Consider the following 12,581-nt stretch of genomic DNA (forward strand, 5'->3'; position numbering starts at 1 on the left):
TCTCTCTCTCTCCCTCTTTATCTCTCTCTCTCTCTCTCCCTCTCTCTCTTTCTCTCTCTCTCTCAATAATGAGTTATTGTGTTTAATGAGGTAGTGTGTCATCCAGCTTAGCATCTCACAGACCTAGTTAGTCTTTTGGTGTGTGCTGTTTTCACCTTTGCCGCTTTAATCCTTTGTGTGTGTGTGTGTGTGTGTGTGTGTGTGTGTGTGTGTGTGTGTGTGTGTGTGTGTGTGTGTGTGTGTGTGTGTGTGTGTGTGTGCGTGCTTGTGTGTGTGTGTGTGTGTGTGTGTGTGTGTGCTTGCGTGCGTGCGTGCGTGCATGCGTGCGTGTGTGTCTGTCTGTCTGTCTCTGTGTATATATGTGCCTCTGTGCTGAGCAGAATTGCCCAACACACTAGTGGCAGGGAAGGGGCTAGGAGTCGAGAGTTTTGACCACTGATTCTGAGAAACAGCATTAAGTATTGACAGTGACTAGGGTCCCAGATGGCCTATTTAGAGGTATGTATAAACTGAACGCCGCCGCCACCACCACAGTGTTATTAAAACGGGAAGGTAACAGCAGAATGAGCTTCCCACCACTAACTGAAATGTCCTGAAACCAGAAAGTAACGACACCCACATAGTGGAAATCAGATGTGCCGAAAAAAGTTCTCGCACTCTCACATGTCAAAGTTTTCTGTGCAACTGAACGCCGTGCGTGCTTTTGGTGCCGTTCGTTGTAACTGTAACATGACCATGTGTTCAAACAGCGACAATGAAAGTTGTGTTCTTCTGTTTTTAATTCCTTGTTTGTGCAACACAACACACTGTTATGACAAGCTTCACAATAACAACCACAGCTCATATGATCGGCTGCCTCTCATCATCCAGCTAATACTCTGAAGCTTACAAAAAGACCCAGACACAGATATATGAGCAGGCTGGCAAAATAAACCAGAAAAAAAGAGGGGCCTTGGCATAACAAGGACTGGTGAAAGACATGGTGTCACACCAGCGAGGGAAGCCAACATGTGGCGTGCGTGCGGAGGCCCATCTTAGTCCAATGCCGCTGAAGGTTTAGACAGCTGCAGTCATTCCTAAGCTAAGTCTTTGGATAGATTACAGCAATACTGATTATGTTTAAAAACAGGCGAAAGATAAGCACTCACTCCCAGAGCATGTGTAAAAAGGCAGACAGAGATGTTTTTTTTAAGTGTGTGTGTGTGTGTATGTGTGTGTGTGTGTGTGTGTGTGTGTGTGTGTGTGTGTGTGTGTGTGTGTGTGTGTGTGTGTGTGAGCGGGGTGTGTGTTTTGATAGTTTTGATATTCAGAGAAGGGAGTTTTGTGGGGTGGGCAAGTGGTACTCTTAGCATGGCACATGGAGTGTTTTCCCTGCTTATGGGATCTGCTGTAACATCAAACAGGACTTAAGAGCAATGGGGAGCCAATGAATGATAAGCAGAGAACAAGAGAGAGTGAAAGGAAGAGAGAGAGAGAAAGAGAGAGAAAGAGAAAGAAAGAACTTTATCTGTCTACTTTCTTGTCCTGCTTGAAACTGTTGCTGACCTGGATCCCTGTGGGCGAGTCTGTGCGCGCTGTCCTGAGAGGGTATCCAGTTTGTTAATGTTGAGTGGCCTCTCTTCCTGCCGTTTGCTAGCCGGCCTTTTGTCTCACCGCGCCGCTTTGCACGCATCTTTCTCAGGCCGTGTGTGCGTTGGCACGTCGAGATTGGAAATTGTTGTTTTTGCCTCTCTCTCCATCTACACACATTTTTGCACCTCTTGCGAAAGAACAAGGTTCTTCTGTTGAACATATGAATCGCTTGCATGTGTTCGTGTTGGCAGTGACAGCTCCTGTGATTTTTTTTTTTTGTTCAAGATATTACCGGTATTGAACATGCATGAATACTCTCTTTACAGGAAATCTTTACAAGCAATCTCAATTCACCCCAGTCAGTCCTCCTTTACAGTAATGATGTAGCTTTTGAAAGGGAGGGAACAGGCACTAAGGATGAACTCACACTGGACACGGTTCCTTTCAATCACACTGGAGCATGATTGTCCCCCCTCCCCATTGTCATGCACTTACATTGCACTTTATCAACCCCCGCCAGATTACAGTTGATGCGAAGCGATCTAGAAACTTTGGTTGAAACTTTTTTTCCATATCATGTTATGCTAATCTAGAGACTCAACAAAGCTAAGTGCGATCAGTCACTGTAGATCAGTGTTTCTCAAACTTTTTCAGACCAAGGACCACTTAACCAGTAAAAAAAAACTCATGGACCACCTAGCTAATAGACACAATAGGCCTACTCACTGAACCACCTTGCTAATTGTCTTTGCACCTTGCTTATTGTTTTAGAGGATTCATATGATTTAAATTGGCATAGCTTACATAGGCAGTGTTGCAGAATTGTTTGGAAGTTGGTTCAATATTGCAAACAACTCATCTATATTGTTTTTTACCACGTCTGCTCGCGGACCACTTGGGATAGCTTGCGGACCACCAGTGGTCCCCGGACCACACTTTGAGAAACACTGCTGTAGATGATCCCATCGGTGGTCGAGCCGCCTTTTAAGTGGTAGAATTGCCACCATTTCTGTACAAGTTTGTCACAACTTCACTCCATGGAATTGAGTGTTTAACAAAGTGCTTACGGTTTTACTGTTGGTTGTTGCCAAAGTGGGTAACCACTGGTGCTTGTCTGAGATGTAGGCTGTGATACAGAGAGAGTTGGCCATGGTGATGTTTGGTGACCTTTGGTTTAACGTTGGGTCAGTGACGAGACGGTGAGCTTGAGTTGGTGTGTGGTTTTATGGTGCACACTCAGAGCTTGGCCATAGTTTAAACAAGTAACCACGGGGTGTGCATTTCCAGCCTACAGCAGTTTTATGTATGTCAGTCTCTGCTACAATGTCTGCAATGCATTACTATTGCATTAATTGTAGCGTTCACCCAACGTTCAGTATGCAACAGCATCCAATGTGTGTGTCTGGAAGCCTTTATATCAGTTGTGGTGCCTGCACTTTGTTTGTTTGTATTTTATAGTTGGTTGTTTATTTGTTTGCTTTCTTGACTTACTTCCTCATGCAACAGGAGCATAGCTCCGCCATATGTGTGGGCCAGAAAACTAGCTGCTCATAAAAGCAACGCATGTCACATGATTGCTTGATTTCTCTCTCTCTCTTTCTCTCTCTCTATATCTCCCTCTCTCATACACACACTTTTTCTCACACCATCTGCAATGGCATATGTTTAACAGCCGACAATAAATAAGAAGCTGACAAACAACTTTGCTCTCATAGACGAAGCTAACCATCATAGGTTAGGCATTTGTGTGGTGTAGCCTCTCAGTCCATGGCCCAGTTATTGTTTCACTTCAATTATTTATTTAAGACTGAGTAGTACTTTAGTCCTGTTTCACAGACCACACCTCATTGTCTGGCTTTTCACAGCTAAACAGTTCACAGGAAGTCCGATCTATTAAAGCTTGTGCTTGCTTGCCATGTCTCTCAGGGGGAAACATCATCAACAAACCACGCTCATGTCTCCGCAATCCACACACGCGCACACACACACACACACACACACACACACACACACACACACACACACACACACACACATACACACACATACACACACACACACATAGACACACACACACACACACACTTTTCATTTGCAGTGAAGAGTGGGACAAAAAAAAAGTTACAGGTTTTGTTACGAGCAGTTTAGGACAGCAATCAAGAACAGCAATCTGCAAAACATCTGCATTCCTATCAGCAGGCGTCTCGGAAGCCATTTAAGTGGCACGGAGCAGTCTAGTGAGTTGCATCAGTGTGCAACACTAATCCCCAATAAATGCCTTTAATCAGTGGCGCAGATGGCAGCCATAAAGATTTAGCGGCTCTGAAGCCTATTCCATCACAACGGCGTTAAACAAAGGAGTCGGCGGCTGCTCGCCATGCTGGCTGCGCGTTCCGCTCCGGATCCGTGTTTGCGCGGATGTTTGTGTGGAGCAAAGAACGCCGGGATCTTCTTTTCTTGGTTTGGCACCAGCGCTGTGTGGAGTTTGTGATCGCAAAGGACGACACGAACCCCCCGGCTATTGAAAACAACACTACTGAAGATCTCTCCCAGTTGTGCAAATTGAGTCAAAATGCCCTGAAGTCTGAGGGATGTGACCAAAAAAGGCTGTGGAGTTAGAGACAGTGGTGGTTGTTTTTTTCTTTTTTTTTCTTGAGATGTTAACGAGCCAACTATGGATACGTGAGGATGTCTGTGGTATTGCCAAAATAGCTGACCGTGACTGAGAATGTATGGAGATAATCTTGGGAAATACTCACTCACATCCGCCAAAAAAAGACTTGTACATACAGTACACACACACACAGACATATATACAAACACACACACACACACACACACACACACACACACATACACACACTCTCTCTCTCACACACACACACACACAGCAAGTTTGTTTAAAAGGCAATCACCCTGCCAAGGAAAGCATTCAGTCTTCAGTCCTAGCAGTTCTCCTCACTGACTATCCTCACAGTGGACACATATAGTGGCCTCATCCCCACGTTACTCTTCCACTCTTTCTTTAAGAACCAGAATATGTCAAGTGTGTTTAACTGGACGAGTCCAAGATTTAGCACTGTCTGTTCCACTTGGGTACAAAAAAAAATCCCAAGACCATCCAAAGTCCTCCTCCCCCTCTCCCCAAGGCCTTAATCATAATCCTCCTCGTAGAGTGTGTTGCTGGTATCTGTCATCAAGTAGACAGATTTACTCTTCTTTTTACGGTTGCTGGTCTTGCTGCTGCTGCCTGTCGTCTCGGCCAGGGACAGGTAAGAGGCTATGCTATTCCTCACGCCAAAACTGACCATGTCCCTGGCGTGCTGGTTGTCTGCAGAGTTGGCGTTGAGAAGCTGGGACCTGTGGGTGGAAGGTGTGAGAGTTCGTGCAAGAGAAAAGAAAGGTTAAAACCAAAAAGGGTTTAAAAAAAAGAAGAAAGAAGAAAAAGCAGGCCATGCTTTTTCATGCCAGATGTTTGTTGTGAGTGCAAATTATTGTCACTGAAGTGGAGATTTTGAAAAGCGTGCAGGATTAATGTGAGTGTTTGTGTGTGTGTTTCTGTGTGCGTGCGTGCGTGCGTGTGTGTGTGCGTGTGTGCGAATGATTGTGTGTGTGTGTGTGTGTGTGTGTGTGTGTGTGTGTTTATGTGTGTAAAGAGATGTACAGACAAATCAAGTGATAAATAACACCAAAGTGAGGTGAGATGGGATGAGTGATGTACAGTACCTGTCCACGTTCTTCCAGTCAAAGTTGTGGCGCATGACCACAGGTGGGGGCTGGGGGACGGTGCTCGGGGCGTTGGCTGTAAACGCCAGACAGGGAGCAGTCAGAACGGAACACAGGCCGTCCGCTGCATCTGTGGGGATCACACACAGACACACACACACACACACACAAACACACACAATTAAAGAAAATGAAAATTTTCAGCTACAAAAACACACAAGTGATTGGACGTAGATATACATCTTAAGCTCTAAAACTGAAAACAAAAGCAAGGAAATCTGCAGTCACACAACAAGCTCACATGACTACAGACACAAATACACACGCTAATCATTCGGTAAGCACAGCATGTACCGTTCGTGGCAGTGGCTGCATAATCACAAACATGCTGACCAAGCGCAGGGGTCAAGTCGTCATTCTCTCTTTCAGTTATGCCAAACACAAATAAACACTCCGCTCAGGCCATCTGCAAAACGTCCATAACCAAAGAGGCAGAAAACACGAATTTTGTAAACATGCAGTAACGCACACACGTTCAACACACAAACAATGGTGATAATATATAACCCCTCAAATACGAGTGCAGGGTTTGAAAGACACACACCACTGGGCGATGTGGCGCAGCAGGCTACAGCGCCTGTACCATATACGGGTTCGAGTGCCCACGGGGACCCAGGTTCGAATCCGACCTGCGGTCGTTTCCCGATCCCACCCCATCTCTCTCTCCCACTTGTTTCCTGTCACTCTCCATTGTCCTGTCCAACTAAAGGCAAAAAAAGAAAGGCACACACCACTGAGGAAAGCCAACAGTGTAAGTCTGAGCCAGCACTGACCCGAGTAGTGGTTGACCATGTCCTCCAGGCTTGGGAAGGTGAGGCGCGGGGAGATGTAGTACCAGCTGTTGGCCATGCGGAAGATTTTATAGTGCTTGATGGCTCTGTGCTTCACGGACAATGAGTAGACCCCTTCAGGAGGAAGCATACAGGTTAGACATACTGAACCATATCACCGATATTACAGTGAGAACTTCAAACATTTCTACTGCAGTGGGTGTCATGTATCTCTCTAGAGCAGTGTTTCTCAAACTTTTTCAGATAAAGGACCACTTAACCAATAAAAAATGCACGGGCCACCTAGCTAAAAAAAATACATTAGACCACTGCTCTAGAGGTGTATGAAATTATTAGTTAAAGCTTTGCCGTGATAAAGGTATTATATTTAGGAGACGCTTTAATCCACAAGTGACACAGACTTGCCCCACCACACCCAAACATAGACCATGTAATGCCACAAAACAGCCTATATATATCGCGCCAAAACATTGCACATGTCTCATGGCGCTTTACAGAGTGTTAAACAATCAGAGAAGGATCATGATCATGTGTTTGGTACATAGACCCCCCCCCCCCCATACCTCTCTCTTTGGGGCTCTCTCGGACCATAAAAGAGCCGACTACATTTCCAGGCATCCGCAGGAGCTCCTCTGCCTTTTGCCTCACCACACCCTCAAACAGCCATCTTTGCAAAGGGATAAGCATCATGAGAAAAGGGGTGTTTTTCTCACACACAGTTAACTTTTTTCTTCTCCTTTTTATGGCGTGAAGTCTTATGATGTAAATGTTACATTGAGTTTCCTTGCAGAAACCTCTAGAAATGCCCATATTGCAATACAACCCCAAAACAGAAAAAGTTGGGACGTTGTGTAAAATGTGAATAAAAACAGAATGTAATAATCGCATATTGCAATATTTTCACATGGTTATTAAGTGCTGGAATGGACGGGTAAAGCATATCATATGAGAATTAATATGATACAGTATATGATATAGCACGTAAGCCCATTCAAAGTAGGCTTGCATATATTACAGAGAAGGCACACAAAGCTCACCCATGGTAAATCTTTGCAACGTGGATGCATGGAATGTAGTTGTCATGGCCTGTTTTGAGGGACCGGACTTTCCACCAGGAACCCTCTCTAAGAGCCACAGAACAACACAAGAACACGCAGATAAGAAGTGAGAACCGTGACAAAATCGCCATGACCGTGGCCTCAGTGGTCACTCAAGTCAAGGCCCATAGTACACAATACCCGCATGACCAAAATATTGCATGTAGATGTACATTGTGTATTGTTTCTGAATGTAGACTCACTCTCCGAGGCCTTTGAGTCTTTCCCCCATCCTGAAGATTGGCTCACTTATGTCTGGGGAGGGGTAGTCTGTGAGGACTATCAGCATGTCATCATCGCTTGCTGCAGATCGATGACGCCACAGAGTTATGTGTCAATCCCAAAGCCACTGAAGCACTTAAGCAACTAAAGCTACGGCACTGAGCAACTAAACGCAAAGATTAACCCTCACATGATAACAACAAAAGTAGAGACATTGGACAATGAATTGGATTTATAATCTCTCTTCAGAAGAGACAGAGAATTGGATTTATAATTACTGCTTCTTTTGGGCTGAATTGACTTTGTCTTGTCCCTCTTTGAATAATAAATGTGTTTTTGACACAGATCAATAAAATATCCTTGCAACTGGAGCCTATTTGGCAAGAAACCCATCTCTGATTCTGCTTCCGAAGAGCCTTTAAATAGTACACAATACATATTAGCACAATTAAAAACACTTTGCAAGCCTCAGCCGTGATACTGTAAATACGTTGAAATGAGAGACATGAGACAGACCACATGAAACACAGGTCCAATAGCAACAACAGTAAGGGCTTGCCTTTCAGCTGAACGTCGGCGTCGGCCACAGTTTGCTGGTGGCCCTTAGCCGTGCTCTTTGCGATCCCCATGTCTAACTGTCCACTTCTGCTCGATCTCTTCGCAGCTCTGTCGCTCGACCGCTGTCAGCCACCGTGCCTCATTCTCCACACCAGACGTCCCCTTCAGATAGTAGAGGAGAGAAAATTAAAGATAAAAAAGAAAGAAAAAAGAAAGAAAGTAAAATGGCTTTGTGTGTGTACAAAGAGCGAAAGCCCAAACACCTCTGGAAAGCGCCTGAGCGCTGTGAGTTTTGTAACTTCCTCACACACAGTATCTCTACCACAATATGCTCAGCTGAATAGGGAAGCTCTGGTACGGTGCTGTCTATCACAATTTTCCATTGAGCCCCTCTCAACTGGTAACTTTAGACATATAGAGTAAGTCTTCACTAATGTTGTTCATTGTATGTAATGAAATTCTAGAGTTTGGTTTGCAGAGGTGTTTGCATAGGAGTTGCAGTTCAGTACACAGTTGCAGTAGATTGCACGAAACTGTTTGACAATATGAAACGGTAGAATCTAGAAATAGACGGAGCTTGGCCAAGCAGTGTTTACATACACATAGCTTTTTTTTTTTTTTTGCTGTGTCATACTGCTAAAGATATGTAGTTCTCCAAAAAGGTGCCACATTTCGGGGCCTTTTTTGACGGTTTTTAACCTCAGTGATGGGAGGGCATGTGTTAGAAGAGGACTCAGAGAAACACATGCCACTGAGTACCGGGTCAACTGCATTAGTTAAACCCTGTATGATCATGTGAGATGAAAAACACAGTTGTTTTTTAGTCTACATAGTGTAGGGGACAACATAGGAAGAAATGCTTTAGTTGTTGTATCAAAGTCAGTGAAATGTATTCATTGCGTGCCCAAGGTCTGAAATTGTGTTTTGTGACTAATCATGTGATGTCTTCAACCTACTTGTAAACAAGTGAATACAACTGAAACTTTTTAACTGCAGTCTAGGGGCTTATTGGCATATTGACATATTCACAACCAGCAAGGTCTCACAAATGACTCACTTTAATGTGCAAAGGCCTGTTTCCTTTTCTGATAATTCTTTGAAATATCATGGCTACTGTTTTGGTCCTTTTTTGTGTTTTTTACAGTAATTCTATGTAGAAACATATTGACTTTGTAGTGTAAAATCAAAAAACTGCCATGGATTTTAGCAACGCATACAGATTCCCATTAGTTGGCCAATCATGCTAATGTCCACACAGTTTAGGCTTTCATCACACGTTGTTTTAGACGTGTTCATAGAATTAATATTTTTGGATTCTAAGAGAACCAATTGTATAAGTACAGTAAATTTCAACGGCAAATATTTGTTAGTAGATTATCACATTTTCATCCACACTCTCACAATAACTTGCATACACTACTATATGTAGCGTTCTAATTATGGTCTTTACTGCACTTCACTTTAGAGAAGGTGAATATCAATCAGCTTCTCAAGATAGCTTTTTTTAAACAGGTAGTTCACAGAAATGTCATTCAGAAATATCCTGATGCACGTCAAGATACAAGCTTTCACTTTGTATCTTCTATCTATCTTTTTCAGGAGGCCACATTCACCACAGTGACAGAACTCACCGGAAAAAAACTGCAGCAGATGTTCCTTTATCTAAAATAAAGACAACTTTATTTGTCTCTAGGAAATATTCTTTGCTAGACATTCCACTCACCCCTCTCACAGGAAACACTTATGTGTGGTTGCCTCTCCAATACTGTTATAACTGGTGGCTTTTCACTTGTCCCAGTGTGTAGGTCATGGGCATGCTGAACAGGGTGGCACTGATGGTGCCACAGAGAACACAGAGCGGTCGTCTTCTGTTTGACCAGAGAGGATTTGCAGCAACAGTGACTGTTAAGAGTTAAAGCTGAAGTGACATAGGGACTATCCCTGCACTACGCAACACCTCAAAATAAGGAAGCTCAGTCGGACATACCCTTTAAAACCATGAGAACACATTGAAAGGTGGCAAAAACACTGTGAGCTTAATTAAAAAGAATATTCATTTTTATCTCTCATGAAGAAGAGGGGGGCAAAAATATATCAGACACCAGATTTTGGGCTGCTTCTGCTGTTCTCTTTTAGATATCTTTAAAATACAATTAACAAAAACTATTCATAGGTGTAGACCCTTTCAATCTGTTCCAAGAGGGTTTCCGGTTGAAAAGTTCAAAACCAGCGCAGATACTTTAAAATTAGCTTTAGCTTAATTCAAAGTGTTCAAAGTGTCGACTTTAAAACATGTTTTTTACATTTTTGTTTGGCTCAAAGTTACTATTAGCTCAGTGTTTTGCACTGGAAATGCGTTAGGAATGCACATATTTAAATATGCTGTTGAAAAGATGTATACAAATAGTTACTGATGGTGTTTACAGATATGTTTGGTGTGTTCACACACTTTAGCCAAACATACAAATGTGGAAGTTAAAAACGGACATAAATGTCACTTCCTACTTCTGAATAACTAAATAAGACCAATGTGTGACATTTCAACAGAGAAATCTGTCAAATGTTTCAACTAACTACACAAACAAGCAAATGGAGGGTGCATTTCAGCATTTCATGGTCAATAATAATAATAATAATAATAATAATAATAATAATAATAAGCTTTATTTGTACAGCACCTTCCATACACAGAATACAGCTGAAAGTGCTTTACATTTGGAGCATGTAACAATAACAAAAAAGAGTCAGTCATTATTAGTCATTCCTCTTCGTAGCTGTGGCCGTTTATGATCCAATCAGCAACATATCAGAAATATAGATAAGAACATGTAACACAATAATAGAGAAAAATCAGTCATTCCTCTTTGTTGCTGTGGCCGTTTATGATCCAATCAGCAACATATCAGAAATGCTTAGCAGTATATATATATATATATATATATAGGCTTTGCTAACAAATGCTTAGGCTAACAAATACAGTTTATCTCAGTCGCTTTGGTGCTTTTTTCAGATCAGAATGAAAATTCTCATAACCATTAGTTCAACCTCCACAACATTTAGTAATTTGTGCACATCATAGTAGCAATTTCTCCTTCCTCTGAACAAATTGCAAATACTTTTGGACATGTATCAGTTGCTTACATACAATTCTCTGCTGTTTTTTAACATTATCATTTGCTTATGTCATGTCAGTCAAAATGAACTATACTTATGAATGCTGAATAGTCGTTCCCAATAAAACTAATAGTCTTCATTTCATTGCTTGAGTCATTACATACAAAATTGTTGAACTAGTTATCAAATTCTGTCACAATGTAGAATTGCAAAGAGCATACAGTAAAAATGTACGTATTCAGTGTCTTGTACTCACTTACTCACCTAACTACAGCAATGTGTAACTTTACTGTAGTTTTCAAATGGCTGTACAAGTACTGTATAGTGCTGTCTTGAGCATGTTCAGGTAGTGTCACCGAGTTCTGACCTTTTTTTGCATTGGAAAACACTGAGAGAACTGTCATAATGAAAACATGACAAAGCCATTTGACTATCTTGTTCATAAACAATGGTGTCAAGACTTCTCATTTTGATGACACTGACAGTTTCATTGACATAAATACCTGCTTTTGAGGAATGGACTATCCATTTTGAGCAAGTGACGTGCTTTTGCAGGTCATCCACTAGGTTTTGCAGTTTGCACTAATTGTTTTGAGAATTGCACTAACTGCTGTGCAAATGTTAATAGTTATGTGAGAAAAGCACCAAAGCGACTGAGAAAAACTGTAGTGTTAGTTTCTACACATGGGAATGTTCAGAAACATTAGCTCTTCATCATACTATTTATTGTTCTGGACAACAAAATGTGTTGTTGCATTTTGTCTGTCTTGTCTGTCTTTTATATTTTTGGGATTGCACAACGTGGGCCAAACGATACCATCTCCTGTCTGCGTCTGTCAGCTGTGATGCCTCCAATGTCGTCTTCCGCATCATAAGTTCCTGGACCAAGAAACTCCACCAAGCCATAACTCATCACTGTTCGACTGGAGCCCTGCCAAGTCAGATCAAATAAAGTGCTGCTGCACTGTTTCGGAAATCAATACAGTACATTGCTGATGAGTGCTGTCAGGGGACTGAGTATTGACAGAGAGAGCCAACAGCAGTTTGTCTCCATATCTCTGCAATGCGTCGTGGTTCAGCCCATGACAGAAACACTGTGAAGTCTGATCTGAGTATCGTGTTTCCATTAGCTTGCTTTGTGTTCATGGAGAGCAAGGGGGTGGATTGGCACCAGCTCGGCGAAATCAAATGACTGGCCTGTGTGTGTGTTGTGCTCTTAGGCCCAGTCAGCGTAAACATAGAGCTGGCAGCCAGAGAGGAAGTGTGTGTGTGTGTGTGTGTGTGTGTGTGTGTGCGTGCGTGTGTGTGTGTACAGTTTGTGTGTGTGGGTGTGTATGTGTGCATGCGTGCGTGTGTGTGTGTGTATACAATGTGTGGGTGTGTGTGTGTGTGTGCATTTGTCTTTGCATGTGTGGCCATATGCGTGTGCGCACTGATATTC

The 12,581-nt window shown here is 42.6% G+C and overlaps 1 protein-coding gene and 1 long non-coding RNA gene across 4 annotated transcripts in view; one reads left to right on the forward strand and one right to left on the reverse strand.

The window, feature by feature from the left end:
* Positions 1 to 9,743, forward strand: part of LOC143140721 (uncharacterized) — a 25,150-nt gene extending 15,407 nt beyond the window's left edge. The window contains exon 5 of the long non-coding RNA XR_012990681.1: positions 9,626 to 9,743. This is a non-coding gene — a long non-coding RNA (uncharacterized LOC143140721). The remainder of the gene's footprint in view (positions 1 to 9,625) is intronic.
* sla1a (Src like adaptor 1a) lies at positions 3,689 to 9,930 on the reverse strand. Of its 3 annotated transcripts, none has more exons than XM_076301774.1 (8): positions 9,750 to 9,930; positions 8,028 to 8,188; positions 7,450 to 7,549; positions 7,187 to 7,273; positions 6,713 to 6,816; positions 6,132 to 6,263; positions 5,299 to 5,428; positions 3,689 to 4,932 (listed from the first exon to the last, which is right to left on the reverse strand). In XM_076301774.1, exons 2-8 carry the CDS (start codon positions 8,095 to 8,097, stop codon positions 4,725 to 4,727), a joined length of 831 nt encoding a protein of 276 aa, XP_076157889.1. In that variant the 5' UTR covers positions 8,098 to 8,188; positions 9,750 to 9,930; the 3' UTR covers positions 3,689 to 4,724. The 3 variants fall into 3 exon arrangements, with proteins under 3 accessions (XP_076157889.1, XP_076157890.1, XP_076157888.1); XM_076301775.1 differs by lacking the exon at positions 9,750 to 9,930 and adding an exon at positions 8,290 to 8,805; XM_076301773.1 differs by lacking the exon at positions 9,750 to 9,930 and having other exon boundaries at positions 8,028 to 8,805.
* Between the last annotated feature and the right edge of the window lie 2,651 nt (positions 9,931 to 12,581).

Source organism: Alosa pseudoharengus, unplaced genomic scaffold (assembly GCF_046254945.1).
Source record: "Alosa pseudoharengus isolate Yale_2024_CS ecotype anadromous, Long Island Sound unplaced genomic scaffold, YU_APseudo_1.1 YU_APseudo_1.1_scf_23, whole genome shotgun sequence".
NCBI classification, from domain to species: Eukaryota; Metazoa; Chordata; class Actinopteri; order Clupeiformes; family Clupeidae; genus Alosa; species Alosa pseudoharengus.

Coding starts and splice junctions, on each gene's coding strand:
- sla1a (XM_076301774.1), bottom strand. CDS start 8,097: ATGGGGATCGCAAAGAGCACGGCTAAGGGCCACCAGCAAACTGTGGCC. Junction 7,550..8,027: donor CGCCGACGTTCAGCTGAAAG/GCAAGCCCTTAC, acceptor ATCGATCTGCAG/CAAGCGATGATGACATGCTG. Junction 4,933..5,298: donor GACTGGAAGAACGTGGACAG/GTACTGTACATC, acceptor TTCCACCCACAG/GTCCCAGCTTCTCAACGCCA.